At 37.8% G+C, this 15875-nt stretch overlaps 1 protein-coding gene across 3 annotated transcripts in view; it reads right to left on the bottom strand.

Annotated features, from left to right (window-relative positions):
- Positions 1-2291: 2291 nt before the first annotated feature.
- The window catches only part of LOC133615442 (uncharacterized), a 23134-nt gene continuing 9550 nt past the window's right edge, over positions 2292-15875 (bottom strand). For all 3 annotated transcript variants that reach the window (XM_061974028.2, XM_061974027.2, XM_061974026.2), the window contains exons 4-8: positions 14537-14580; positions 14350-14415; positions 14201-14267; positions 3542-3803; positions 2292-3472 (exon numbers count right to left, since the gene is read on the bottom strand). In XM_061974028.2, coding sequence (XP_061830012.1) covers positions 3090-3472; positions 3542-3803; positions 14201-14267; positions 14350-14415; positions 14537-14580 — 822 coding nt within the window. In that variant the 3' untranslated portion in view covers positions 2292-3089. The remainder of the gene's footprint in view (positions 3473-3541; positions 3804-14200; positions 14268-14349; positions 14416-14536; positions 14581-15875) is intronic.

The raw sequence follows: 15875 nt of genomic DNA on the forward strand, positions 1-15875 counted from the left end.
TTCTCTAGTGTCATTTTTTCCCCCTAAAACCAAACCATCCACATTAACCAAATTCCCTGCACTGACCGAGTGACATCAAGTGGACCAAATGTAGCCACACGGAGGCGCTGTAGCAAAATTACTTAAGGATTTTGGTTTTATAGAATAATTTCTTTATTCCAGTTGTATTTATTTATGTTTCTGCTTGTAGTTGAGAACAGAGGACATGAACTTCAAAAAAAAGTTCTGATTAATTACAAATACTTTATTCTGCACTTTCAACAGCCAACCACAATGGACTCTAAAACTTGTATAGTAGTAATAAAAGTGTTTCATTGGAACAGAAATTTAGCGTGGCGACTTATGAAACTTGACACTCATCCAGTCTGCAGCTCCTTCTGAAGTGGAGCAGCTTGAAAGTGAAAGTACATTATTAGGTCAACAATGTCTCACATCCTGTTTAGTGGGAATTAACACAAACATACTCATACTATTCCTTTTCATCAAAAAAGTATGTACAGCAAATCAAGGCGGTTAAGAATGACCTTTGACTGTAAATACCGAAGCGATCCAAAAGCAAACATACAACACTAACCTTGTACTTGACATGTTTTAAGTGTTAATCCCTTAATCCTGTCATTTAAATCCACTTGTTGATTAATTAGTATCATTGACTCTTAAGAGGACATGAAGTCCAATGTCATTTACTCTAGTAGTCATTTGCACTATTTTCTAAACACAAAGCTCCCTCTTGTGGACATTTAAAGACATGAATAAATGAAACCATCTACTGTATTTATTATAGAACCCATTTTTATCTATCCATCCATTTTCTACCACTTGTCCCTATCATGGTCTGTATTTTGGATTATTGACACACAAAAAATATATAATTTTTAATTGAATACTGTTTATGTGATAGTTACTCCTTACATTAAATTGTTTATATGCTCCTGGAATTTAACTAACTTTTGTGTCCTTTCCAAAAAAAAAATCTTAGCTATAATTTTAGTTGTTACTCCATTAGACATGATTTTTCCCAAGAGGGTTTTTTTCATGTTGCATTTTTATAATTCAATGTCCAATTCAGTAGGTGTACAATACAATAGCAGTTATTGGGCAGTACCCCAAAGCCAAACAAGAAATACTGTATACTTTTCAAAGGGGATAAAACATTTTGGATTTCATATTTGTCTTACTTTTTTGGCTCAAGTTTCTCAATCAACTTCAGCCCTAAACAAAAATACCAAACATTGTTTTATTTTTATTTTAACCCTTTGAAGGCCTTTTGATCAAATAAGGCCAAAGTTAGCAATTAACTTGTGTTATGCAAATTCATGCTATTTTACTTATTAAACCTTTGACATGTGATTACAAAAAAAATACAGGTTTGATAGTAGTTTAGGGTTGAAGTTTGAGAAATTTGAGCAAAAAAAGTAATACAAAAAAATCCTAAATGTTTTTTCACCCTTTAAAAAAATTGTCCTGTTTGGTTTTGAAGGTAATTAAAATCAAATTTTCCGAGGATTAGATATACATGAATATTACTGACAATATCACGGTCAAATATATTTACATTTATTATAATGTCCAGAATTATTTGAATTAATTAAAATGTTATATATTTTTAAAAATAGTTTTTTTTACATAAAGCTACTTGGGATTTACTTTTTTTTTTTCTCTATTAAAATAAAATTATTAAAAAGTTATCTAAATGTTGAATTAATTTTAGATAATTTAAGTGAAGAAATGTAATGTCATTAGCTTAATATAATGAATATGAATTTCAGTAATTAACTAGTAATATTTGTTTTATTGTAAATTTTTAAGTTACAATTAATGTGAATTAGGACATTTTATTCATGCATCCATCCATCCATTTTCTACCGCTTGTCCCTTTTGAGGTCGCGGGGGGTGCTGGAGCCTATCTCAGCTGCATTCGGGCGGAAGGCAGGGTACGCCCTGGATGAGTCGCCACCTCATCGCAGGGCCAACACAGATAGACAGACAACATTCACACTCACATTCACACACTAGGGCCAATTTAGTGTTGCCAATCAACCTATCCCCAGGTGCATGTTTTTGCCGGTGAGAGGAAGCCGGAGTACCCGGTGGGAACCCACGCAGTCACAGGGCGAACATGCAAACTCCACACAGAAAGATCCCGAGCCCGGGATTGAACTCAGGACTACTCAGGACCTACGTATTGTGAGGCACATGCACTAACCCCTGTTCCACCGTGCTGCTCATTTTATTCAACTAAACATTTTTATTTAGATATTCATTTAATTAAAAAAATGTACTAACAAAGGTTAAAGGTTGTACATAAAACAACTTTTATTAAACAAAGTTACTTGAGTACATATTTATTGGAAATGCTGTCGAAATAAAGGTTCATTTCCAAGAGAAGACATGATTCAGACACAAGTTATTTCAGCTTATACATTTAACATGCAATAAATAAAGGCTCACTATGTCTGATCTAATGTACTCTGGCTTGGTGTACATTAATCTACAAAGCATAAACAGCAGCAGTGCAAAATGAGATCTCCTCTTTTTAGCAGTGTAAAGAGTGGACTATCAACTGGTAGTACAAAAATAGAACCAAGTAGCATTTATAGTACTTAAAACAGACAGCAAACACAACATTGCTCCTTTTTTGTGCGCATCCTCCTTCCTTTAAATGCAAGAACGTCATCTGAGCAGCAGCAGTCATTACTTCTTTGTTTTATTTCTGGTGAGACAGAAATAAACTTGTCTTCACAAAAAAGGTATTTGTAGGAAAAAGCGGGCCGCTGGAAAGAGGCCGGCGAGAAGATAACAGTATCGGAGTGATGGTGACTTGCTGGAAAGCACTGAGGACGAGTGAGTAAAAAGTAGCTGCATGGAAGAAGTAGTGTGTTTGATTGCTGCCTCACAAACTTAACTTTTTACACATTTTCCTTCGCCCTCCAGTTGCCTCATAAATAATAAAAATGACCTTTTTTGGAGTCAAAGGCAATAATGTCTTCTCAGCAGGAAAAGAGTATCATCATAAACATGACTTTTTACACGTGTTACAAAATGAGTGGCAAGTCTGATTATTGTTACCGACCAGCTGTGTCTTCTTCCTAACCGCCTTTAAAGAAGCCCTCGGCCTCGTCGGCCTCCTTGAACGTCACCGTCAGCGACTTGATGGTCACTTTTGTCTCGATCACCTTCCTAAGATGCTCTACTGGGCCCGGAGGAGTCTGGTCACCTTCCGTCGTCATGGTAACACAATGATTATCACCCGCCGTCTCGCCGCTTGCCATCGCCGAGCCCGGACTCTCCGGCCGTGACTCCGCCCCCTCCACACCCGTGTCCCTGCCTGGCACAACCGTGTCTCCTGCTCCTTCCTCCAGCCTTGAGACCTCGTCGTTTGATTGGTCGCACATGTCGGCGCTCTCCTCCATCGCCTCAATCTCCAAATCCTGTCGCTCCAAAGCGGGCAGCGAGCTGCACTCGGACTGACCTTCCAAAGGGTAAAGAGACGTTTAAAACCACAGACAGGTCAGAGGTCACGCTTCCTGTTCAAACTAACCATACAAGCTGTCTTCACGTCCCACCGACTCATGCTTCTCTTCTTCGCTCATGTCTTCCCAGTCCGCCGCCTTCTTTGCCACGGACATCCGCTTGGACACCCGATGCTTGCTCCTCCTCCTCCTCGCCGAGCGACAGTACTGGCTTCCACGCTCGCCGTTGTCCACGTCCGTGCTCATGGCGCGGGTGAGGGAGAGGCGCAGCCGAGGCGGAGGTTTGTCCGGAGCCTTGTGGGCACTGCGTAGGTCCATGGCGAAGAGGTTCTAAAAGGACAACCAGAAAAGAGACATCAGGTACACCTCCGCTATCTAAATGGATCCAATTAAATAGGCATGCAATTTCTCTCTGGGTTCTTAATTGGCCATGACACATGTGCAAAAAGTGGTTCAAAACCCCTAATGAACAACTTTTGTCGCTTTTTGTAATGTAAAACAACTGCGCTGCCTTTGAGTGCTTTTGGATGGCACTTACTGCAGAATGATAAGAGTGATGTCGCCAAAAGACTTTGTCTACACAATCGCCCCATCGCTGATTTTTAGTTTTATTTAAGTATATTATACAACACCTAAATTAAGCTTTTTATTTTATTTTATAGCATGTCCTGTCCAGCCACTCAGGCAAATCCTATTCCACATCGCAGTTATGGCTGCCACCAGAGGGTCGCTTGTAACAGCCAATAATGTATGAATTTGCCTCTGGATTTCATTATTAATTATATAAATTGTTTTAAGTAGACTGTTGATTTTACAGTAAAAACTTTACATTTACAAAATGTTACTGTAAAATATATATATATATTTTTTTCTTACAACATTTCACGGTAAATATAAAAAACGGAAAAACGCTGGCAGCTGAGTTGCCAGAATTTTAGTGTTGAATTGACATTGTTTTTTACAACATTATATTGTTAATGGAAAAACAGTACAAGTTCCTTTTTTATTCTGGCAACTTAGCTGCCAGTTTTTCTACCGTAAAAACAAATGTATCGTCTTTCCGTTTACAGTAATACACCATTAAAAACAACCGTAGATTTTACAGTCAAAAACTGGCAGCTCATTTTAACGCAAAAAAACAGTAGTAGTTTTTTTCAATTTACAGTAATGTTTTAAAGAACAACGTGAAATGTATTGGCATTTTTATGAATTTGATGGGTAGTTTGCTGTAAAGTTAAGTATTTTTATTCAGGCAAAAACATGTTTGGAAAGTATAATATACTGTAATATTTAGGGATGTCCGATAATGGCTTTTTTGCCGATATCCGATATTCCGATATTGTCCAACTCTTAATTACCGATACCGATATCAACAGATACCGATATATACGGTCGTGGAATTAACACATTATTATGCCTAATTTGGACAACCAGGTATGGTGAAGATAAGGTCCTTTAAAAAAATAAAATAAAGATAAATAAATTAAAAACTTTTTTTGAATAAAAAAGAAAGTAAAACAATATAAAAATAGTTACATAGAAACTAGTAATGAATGAAAATTAGTAAAATTAACTGTTAAAGGTTGATACTATTAGTGGACCAGCAGCACGCACAATCATGTGTGCTTACGGACTGTATCCCTTGCAACTGTATTGATATATATTGATATATAATGTAGGAACCAGAATATTAATAACAGAAAGAAACAACCCTTTTGTGTGAATGGAGGAGGTTTTTTTTTTGGGTTGGTGCACTAATTGTAAGTGTATCTTGTGTTTTTTTATGTTGATTTAATAAAAAAATAAAAATAAATAAACGATATCGATAATTAAAAAAAAAAACGATACCGATCATTTCCGATATTACATTTTAAAGCATTTATCGGCACATCTCTAGTAATATTTGTTGCAATATTGAATACTATTAAAGTTTAAAAGGCATGCAATTTCAAGCAATACATATATTTTTTCTGTCAAAATGGGGGGAAAAAATTACATTTAGTGAGAAAATATTATGTACTTTATTGACACAGGTGTTTGTGATGATGTTGTGGGCCAGATCTGGCCCTGGGCCTTGAGTTTGACACCTGCGATGTAGATGATCATACCTGCTGTACAGAATTGCTTTACAAAAGAGAAGTGTGTAATACTTCTCCTGTTGCCTTGTTTGTATTTGACTTAATCAAATCAAATTGATTTAATTAATGTTCGGCGCAGGAAGGGATAGAAAGAAGAAGAAAGAAATAGACGCGGGGGAATTGTGGGGACAAGATGGGGGATAAAACAGAGAGACGACAACAAAAACAAAAGAACATCTGCAAATAAAATAGGCATTTTCAAGCATTACAATGGCTGAATAAACTACAAATATCCATACTACAGTAATGTTGGCCACTATAAGGGACCAAACCAATCAGATCAGGCTATACACAGTATGGTGGCCACTGATTGGCTCAGCTTCAAGCAAGCATTACTATATTGGATTAAAAGAGTGTAAGGTTAATTTAGGGTGTTGGTTCTTGTCTAAAAGACTCTCATAATGTTGAAAAATGTATTTAGAAGGTTTTTAAGTTTTTAAAAAAATATTCCAGCCATGAAAATATTTGATTTATAATTAATGATTACTGCTTTGCGGAATTTAATTTAACGCGGTCATGCCCAGAACCAATTAACAGCAATAAACGAGGGATTACTGTAGTCCCTTTTTTGAAAAATACTATCTAAAGGGCTCCACTAAGTTGGCAACGTTGATCCCTGCTGCTTCATCCTTTTATTCTCTGGCAGACAAGGCGCTTTAAATGTGTGTTCCTGCTAGGAATGGGCAATACTGCCTTGCTTCTACAAAACCAGTGAAGTTGGCACTTATGTAAATCTTTAACAAAAACAGAATACAATGATTTGCAAATGCTTTTCAACTTATATTCAATTGAATAGACTGCAAAGACAAGATACTTAATGTTCGAACTGCAAAACATAGCTTTTTTTTGCAAATAATCATTAACTTACAATTTAATGGCAACAACAAATTGCAAAAAAGTTGACACGGGGGCATTTTTACCACTGTGTTACATGGCCTTTCCTTTGAACAACACTCAGTAAACCTTTTGGAACTGAGGAGACCAATTTTTGAAGCTTTTCAGGTGGAATTCTTTCCTATTCTTGCTTGATATACAGCTTAAGTTGTTCAACAGTTTGGGGTCTCCATTGTTGTATTCTAGGCTTCACAATGCGCTACACATTTTCAATGGGAGACAGGTCTGGACTACAGGCAGGCCAGTCTAGTACCCGCAATCTTTTGCTACGAAGCCACGCTCTTGTAACACGTGCAGAATGTGGTTTGGCATTGTCTTGCTGAAATAAGCAGGGGCGTCCATGAAAAAGACCTTGCCTGGATGGCAACATATGTTCGTCCAAAACCCGTATGTACCTTTCAGCATTAATGGCGCCTTCACAGATGTGTAAGTTACCCATGCCTTGGGCACTAATACACCCCCATACCATCACAGATGCTGTTTTTTTAACTTTGCGCCTATAACAGTCTGGATGGTTCTTTGCCTCATTGGTCCAGAGAACACGACATCCAGTTTCCAAAAAACAATTTGAAATGTGGACTCGTCAGACCACAGAACACTTTTCCACTTTGCTCATCTTAGATGAGGTCATGCCCAGCGAAGCCGGCGGCGTTTCTGGGTGTTGTTGATAAATGTCTTTCGCTTTGCATAGTAGAGTTTTAACTTACACTTATAGCTGTAGGGATGAACTGTAGTTACTGACAGTGGTTTTCTGAAGTGTTCCTGAGCCCATGTGGTGATATCCTTTACACACTGATGTCGGTTTTTGATGCAGCACCGCCTGAGGAATCGAAGTATGCAGTACCGCTTACGTGCAGTGATTTCTCCATATTCTCTGAAGCTTTTGATGATATTACGGACCGTAAATGGTGAAATCCCTAAATTCCTTGCAATAGCTGGTTGCGAAATGTTGTCCTTAAACTGTTGGGACAATTTGCTCACGCATTTGTTCACAAAGTGGTGACCCTCGCCCATCCTCGTTTGTGAATGACTGAGCATTTCATGGAAGCTGCTTTTATACCCAATCATGGCACCTACCTGTTCCCAATAAGTGTTTGATGAGCATTCCTCAACTTTCTTAGTCTTTTTTGCCACTTGTGCCAGCTTTTTTGAAACATGTTGCAGGCATCAAATTCCAAATGAGCTAATAGTTGCAAAAAATAGTTTTACAGTTCGAAGGTTAAGTGTCTTGTCTTTGCAGTCTCTTCAATTGACTATAGGTTGAAAAGTATTTGCAAATCTTTGTATTTTGTTTTTAATCAGGATTTACACAACGTGCCAACTTCACTGGTTTTGGGGTTTGTACATGAGACTTCTAGCCACAGGCTAATTTGCAATCCTCGTCCCTGGTTAGGCTTTTAAAGAAAAGTTGAGAAAAGTGAAAAACACATACAAAAGGATTAAGACAAGTACAAAATAAAAATACATTAAAAATAATTGGCCCCATTTGTCCATACTACATCCACTTCTAGTGCTCACACTTCTGATTTTCCTTAAGCCACTTTTTCAGTTTGGTGGACAAAAGTTTAATGTTCGACTGTGACTTCAACTCCAGTGGCAAAGACTTCCACAGATGTGAGGCCTTCACTGAGAACGCAGACTGACCCAGAGTCATCCAGCACCTTTTCACTCTCCAGCTCCCACCAACTGGGAGCATTATATTCAAAAGCTCTAGCTTAGCGGTTAGCATGGCTTCTTGTATCCTCTTAGTGTAGCATGTTTAGCTATTCCTTATCCTCCAGTGATAATGTTACTTGTAAGAAACAGTTTATTGGCCGTCATGTCGGTGAGTATTAGTAAATTAGAAGCGGCTTTGCACAGTGGAGGGACTTAGTAGTTTAGTAGTTAGCTAGCGAGGACACCATGTTGCGTTCAGGACGCGGTCAGTTGATTGTCGCTGTCAAATTTGTTACCATATAACAATAGTATTAATACACAGGGTGGTTCAAAAAGAATACGCCAAAATCATCACCCATTTGTTCAGTTCTAAAGCATTGAAATAGACTGAATCAATGGTCATTTGATACAGGAGTTATCAAAGTTTTATTGTGTTACAATTTCAAAGTTGTGGTCATGTAATCCTTTCGGCGCCGTTCAATTGTAGGAAAACCACATGTTTATTTACCCTCAAAATGGCGAACAACAGCAGAAGTGGATCACAACATCCTGGGGTGCGTTTGGGAGGAATTCTCATATTGTCTTGATGTTGTCTGTGCTGCCGGTGGTGGCCATATTGAGCACTTGTAAAGCATGAAATAAATACTCAGTTATGTACAACACGTGTTCAAGCGAGGTTTTCTATTTTTCAATTTTGAAATATCGAGTGATACTTTTGGCGTATTCTTTTTTGAATCACCCTGTAAATGTATCGCTGGCCAAATTCATGATTTATGTCGCATAACCTTAGTTCCTGGCTTCTAAATGTTTTGTCAGGTTCTGAGTTTAGTCTGCCTGCTCCAACTTTGTCTACCACCTCTCAACAAAGACTTGTCCTCAGGTTTTAACAGTTCTAGTTTCAATCTATACAACCATTTCCCACACACGAAAAGAGCATATTCTGGACTTGAGCAGCTGGTGAACTACATGCATTATAACTTTCTCCTTTTATTCAACACCACCTTGTCAATCTCTGCAATCAGGTCTCATCTCATTTGAGGTGTTTGTTCTACTTTGATGGACTGAACTTCTTCATAGATGAAATTGGACTTTGTGTCTACTAGACTTGCATTCAGCGGTGAGTCAACATGTCCTTTTCAATCATTTGAGTTGGGTTTGGCAGCATTGCGGATGTGTCCATTCAAAAGCCCATACCTAATTTAGCATCGTTTCGAACGCCAGAATCGTGACAGATTTACAGCTGTAGTTCTAAAACGAAAGTACTTTTTTAAGTTTATATTGTAGGCTAACACTTTCCCTAAATATATAATGTCTAAAGATGTTTTGTATTTTCAAAATTTTTGCCAATTTATGGTTTTGTTTACTTTTTCAATTAATACAAAAGCGGCATAGCAGTTTTGAACTAGCTTCACTGCAGTAGAGGATATCCAACACTTTCCCCTTTGGACCTATCAACTTTTTTTTACCTTTTCATATAAACTCTAGACATTATCTGGAATATAAACACATAACTATTGAATATTGGCTTGAACTGAATTGAAGTTGTCAATGTAGTCTTTTGTCCATACATGATTATATATAGTAAATACAAATCTTTAATATCCTGTAAAATGATAAAACATTATGAAATAATATCTAATTATAAACATACATGTCTGCATTTTTGTTTGGTTGTGTTTTTTTATATACACACTCAGGCTATCATAGCCAAATATATGTCTGGTCACCAAGAGTAATATAGTAAAACCTTGTTTATTGCTGCTAATTGCTTCTGGATCTGGCAAGGGTAAAGAAATGTTGCCGTAGTAGGTATTATTGATTATAAATGAAATATTGTCATAGCTAGAGCATCAAAATTGGTTTGGAAATAGGGTTTTTCACATTAAGAAAGCCCTCTAGACATGATATAACACCCACATACTCACCTTTACAAACTTTGAAATGTGGTGAGGGATGACTGTATTACAGTATCACTAGGCTGCAGTCAGCCCTATAGCCCCTAGCGTGTTACTACACAAGTGATAAAAGACTGAAATGGGGCCACAAAATGAATATTGTTTAGGGCCACACACACACGCTGGTTGAACACTACAATAATGGACTGACTAATCAGCATTTTAAGCCTTCTTGCCCAAAGAAAACCGTTTGTTTCCTACCTGGTTCATCCCTGAAATGCACATAATAGAGGCAACAAGTTGTCATTTTGAGCAATTATTAAAAAAAAAAAAAAAATATATATATATATATATATATATATATATATATATATATATATATATATATAAAACCATCCATTGAGAAATCCACAAAAGCCTTAAAACACAATTACCTGAGCTAATTAGGAATAATCAGATCAAATAAATGGAACACTAAGACTGCTTCATGTGTTTACTTGTAACTCTCTAAAACTAGATTGAAATCCTCTGCTTGAACCTCTTTGACACTGCCAGCTTTTATGACCGCTCTGATCTGGGAGAAATTGCCGACCTCATCCAATAATCCAAGCCCTCTGCGTGCACGTGTTCAAGCAACACTGCTCAGATCCTGCCTCTCCTCTCTGGCTTCTGTCATTTATGTCGCCATTCACCTCTGGTCCCATTCTCTTTCGAGACTGTAGATGCTACCCCAATATTATATTCATGAGGGATGTTCCCATACCAGTACCGCTTACTTGTAGTAACTGTACATTTTTCAATGTATTTATGGTGAGACAGTTTACAATATTGACAACAGTTTAACTTTATCACATCAAAACAAAGTCAATTGTACACAATAACTAAACACAAACAAACTTATCATCTACTACTCCCGTAAACCCTTTGGTTTTTTGCCCTTAAAGTCCTCCTGTGTCCAGGGAATTATTCCTTGAGTTTGTAAACATTAACAAAAACAAAAAAATGATTTTGAGAAAAATAAAAATGTGAATAAAATCGCTCTACTTGCGATCATATACTGATATTCCCTTTGGTATCAACATTACCAATTTATGGATTGATCTGCCCTCCTCTTATGTGACGTTTACTGACTGTAACAATGCTAACACACCAAAAGTTATATTATCCTCTCTCTAACTTTAATAATTAACTTGTTCATTCCCTGTTATTAGCGGCTTACTTTCTGCTGTAGCGTGGCTCCATCTACACTTATTAAACTTTACTCAACACTTATTTATTGCTGTTTAAAGCCAGCTTAGCAAATAGCTTACCTGTTAGCTTGCCTGCTCCTGGCTTATGTAAATATGTTTAGCCTTCAATAATAATAATACTTAAGACTAAAAGAAATGCTGATTATTTTCCGTAATGGAGGTATTTACTATTAGCTTAGGGGCGCAGCTCCACATGAACTCAGAACTTGTCGATTCGGGCTACACTCTACCACACACTGTCACAACAGGAACTAAAACAATCTTCTCACTGCAGCTGACTCTGGTTTACTACTCTCCATCCTAATCCTACTTGACTAAAGCCATGTCTCACCCTATCCTCCACAGTATACATTGATCCACTTTGAATCTTTCAAACCCAACCTCAAGTGTGCCCCAGGGCTCTGTAGTGGGGCCCTTTCTGTTCATCACCTAGCTTCTTGGCAATATTTTCCACAAATTTACTATGCACTTCCACTGCTTCGCTGCTACAAATTTCCAGCAAACCTAACTCCACCCATTACCTTCTTCTTATCTGAAATAAAGTCCAGTTGAAACAATGGCAAAAGTGAATCGTGCTAGGCAACAGCGCCTCCTTGCCACACCCGCTGGATGAAAGATGTTCTGTATTTTCTCAAACTGGAGAAGATTTGTCTGACTGTGAAGAACTGTGAGGTGTCTTTTTTAAATATGTAGGAGAGACTGATCTCCAAATTAATCCTGATTGAAACACAATTGAAATGTGGGTGGTTAACAGTGTTGGGACTAACGCGTGGACCGCTCGCCTGTGTATCGGTTGGGAACATCTCTGCGCTGCTGACCGTCTCCGCTCGGGATGGTTTCCTGCTGACCCCACTATTATGTTGGATCCACTATGGACTGGACTCTCACAATATTATGTCAGACCCACTCGACATCCATTGCAGTCGGTCTCCCCTAGAGGGGGGGGGGGTTACCCACATATGCGGTCCTCTCCAAGGTTTCTCAGTCATTCACATCGACGTCCCACTGGGGTGAGTTTTTCCTTGCCCTTATGTGGGCTCTGTCCCGAGTATGTCGTTGTGGCTTGTGCAGCTCTTTGAGACACTTGTGATTTAGGGTTATATAAATAAACATTGATTGATTGATTGATTGATAGATACTCTGTAACGCGTTACTGTAAGGCCCTTATTTTCGGCGGTAACTAGTAGTCTAACGCGTTAGTTTTTATATTCAGTAACTCAGTTACCGTTACTGCATGTGTGTTACTGTGTTATTTTTTATGTAGTATCGGTTAGAAACAGAAGATCTGAGTGTGTTTTATTGGAGCGCTGCGATGTCGTCCTTCTGTGTCACAAGGAAAAGAAGAGGCGCACTCTGTGTGTGTGGGAGCGGGGGCGTGTCTGTGTTTACTAACAAAACATAATGGCGGAGCCAGAAGCCGAGTTTCTTAACATGGAGATATTCTCACAACTTTTCTTTTGTCGAGCACAAAGTAAAGTACATTTTAGTTAAATGTAAGTTGTGTGTTGGATCAAAGATCCTATCTACTGCCCAAAACAGCAATTCAAATCTGCTGAAACAGCTACAAAAGCAACATGCTTCGACGAAGCTAGTAAAGAGAGACACACTTCACCTCCACCTCCAACAGCGGCTGGATTTTAACGAAGGGACTGCTAGCCAGGACAACATTGATCGAGACATTGCAGCGTATGTGCTAGAAGACATGCAGGCTATTTCTACAGTGGAGTCACCAGCTTTCAGGCAGCTGGACACAGTGGACAGTGAGTACATAAACATGGAAAGCGAGCTAAAGAAAACACTCCAAACTCTGCCTCTGCTCATCATTCAGCACTGAAGGTACACACTCTTTCATTCTAGACTTCTAGAGTGTTTGATTATCACATCACTCTAAATGTATAGACTATAAAGTTCACAAACATAAAGAGGGATCCTAGTGGGCCAGGCCAATCTTTCCTTATCTCTACTAAAACTGGGGTAATGCGTAGAGTGTTCTGGGCTTCAGTACAGTGTTGATCTCCTAAAGACATGATTTTATTTCCGAATTCCTTGAGAGAGAAAAAACGCCTGGTTAGGCTTTGTGTTTGTCATGTGTGCCTTCCTTGGGTGAAGCCAGGTTTACAGCTATATTGTTATTATGCTGTTTGTTACTTATGTATGTTATGTTGCAGCTATTAAAAATAGTTTTGTCAATTTGTTCTGGCCTGAAATAAATTGGCCCTTTGAAACATATCTTTGTCTTTCTGTGTTGTATGTAGACCACATTGCTTAGCAAAGTTCAGTGATGCAAATGCATGTCAAGTTGATCAACAGATTGTATTATTTTCCAGTACAATAACAGTACTGAAATGAAGGCTAAAAGGGCATTGATAGGAGCCTTAAAAAAAAAAAAAAGTAACTAGTTACTTTTCACAGTAACGCATTACTTTTTGGTGTAAGTAACTGAGTTACTTTTGAAATAAAGTAACTAGTAACTGTAACTAGTAACTGGTTTTCAGTAACTCACCCATCACTGTTGGTTAATGAGCCATGTGTGTGTGTGTGTGTGTGTGTGTGTGTGTGTGTGTGTGTGTGTGTGTGTGTGTGTGTCATTATCCAAAGTCAACAGTTTCTCCCTCAACAGTCTCCAGTTAAGAGTCTGTTCACCTATAAGGCTCTTTATTTTGATTGCAGTTAAAATACATTTATTTAAAAAAAAAAAGTGATTTAAATAATGTATTGTTTTTTTAATTGTGCTTAGTAAAATGAGGTTATTTCCTAATGGTACAGTGTATGTATATCTTTACATACACTGTACCATTAAGCGGACACATGAGGTTGGTTACCTGTGGGCTTGTTTCTCTCGTGAGCGCTGGCATGACTGATTTGTAAAGGAATAAAGAATATATATACTCTACCCGCAAGACAAGACTTCTTGGTCGGAGACCTTTCTTGCGATAGGCCAGAGCCCGGATCTTCTCCTGACTGCCATGGAAAGCGACAAGAAGTAAACAGTGTGAGTAAGTGATAAAACAACAACAGATGATCAAAAAATGTGTATACTCACTTCTCCTCGTAGATATGGACCAAACAAGGGTCTAATATATTTTCTTCGGGCTCCCAAGTGCTGTACCTACCAACACACACACGTTAATGTAAGTCTACCCGCCCATTATCATCCTCATGGTGGCCAAGCTGGCAACGAGCGTATATTAGAAGAAATGAAATCATTGGATGACTCAATGCTGACTCACTTGGACGGCCATCCCTGCCACTTCAGAAGGTACTCCACGTTTCCCTGCACACAGAAACACAAACATATTGTATTTCTAGATGATTTTGGACCCTTTCTTCCACCATCATACTAACACCAACTCTAACCAAACACGAGAGGTGGGAATCTTTTGGCACCTCACGTTTCGATTCTTGGGGTGACAATTCGATTCAGAATCGATTCAAAACGATTCTTGTAGTATATTATTGGGAATACAAATTATAATGAGGCATTTTCACAACAGGTTACAAAAGCTCCTCTTGGCTGCTGACGTACAACTGATATGCGCAGTGTTGGCCCTAAAAACGTATTTAAAAAAAATGTTTTAACATTTATTTACAAAAATCATAGAAAGTTAATCTAATAAAGTAAAATACAGCAACTCCAACCCTAAACCAGCTTTACAATAAAGATATGCATTTACGAAGCATTTGAAAGACAAACTAATACAATACTTAAAAAAAGCAACAATATCAATAACTACAACATCAATAATAGTTGTTTAATGTTTTTAATCCAAAAATGTATTCATAAAACAAAAAAGGCAATTTGTTTCTTCTTAATAATTTAAAAATTTTCAAAAATCGATTAAAAAAAAGAAGTAATACACTTAAAAAATATATGAATAATTTAGAATCAGAAAAAATTCTAATCGCAATTTGGGTGTTATTGGATGATATTTATCTAAATTAAAGGGTCTTTTGTCTGTCTATCTGTGTTGGCCCTGCGATGAGGTGGTGACTTATCCAGGGTGTACCCCGCCTTCCGTCCAAGGATGGGCTCCCCACGACCCGGGAAGCATAAGCGGTATTAATTGGATGGATGGATGTTTGTAACAGAGAATGCTAACTTTACAGCATTCTGGCTGTTGGCAAGTAATAACGTAAACTACATCCATACACACATTAGCTTTGTGTGGGGTCAGGTAATGATAGTGATTAAGCAAAAGGTCCCCCATCCCACCCTAAACCCAATGTCGCCCACACACACGGTATGTTGACATGCACTACAAAACAAACTATTGCATAAATGTTCAAAACACATGTATAACTTTGTTTTTGACTTTAAAAGATGAGATTACCATATCTAGAGTATATCTAGATAACCCCCAAAATAATTGGATTTTGTTTTTTTAAAGTTTTTTTTTCTTTTTACAAAAATGCGCTAAGAAATATAAAGTGGCCAGAATATGAATTTAAATAATCATATTTTAAAATGTCTAACTTTATTAAAGGGTCATTAAAGCAAAACTTGTACATAACTTTCTCCAATGCTGCCACAGAGCGAAGGTCTTTCACACACCACAGTGAAAGGCAATG

Source organism: Nerophis lumbriciformis, linkage group LG22, assembly GCF_033978685.3.
Source record: "Nerophis lumbriciformis linkage group LG22, RoL_Nlum_v2.1, whole genome shotgun sequence".
Classification (NCBI taxonomy): domain Eukaryota; kingdom Metazoa; phylum Chordata; class Actinopteri; order Syngnathiformes; family Syngnathidae; genus Nerophis; species Nerophis lumbriciformis.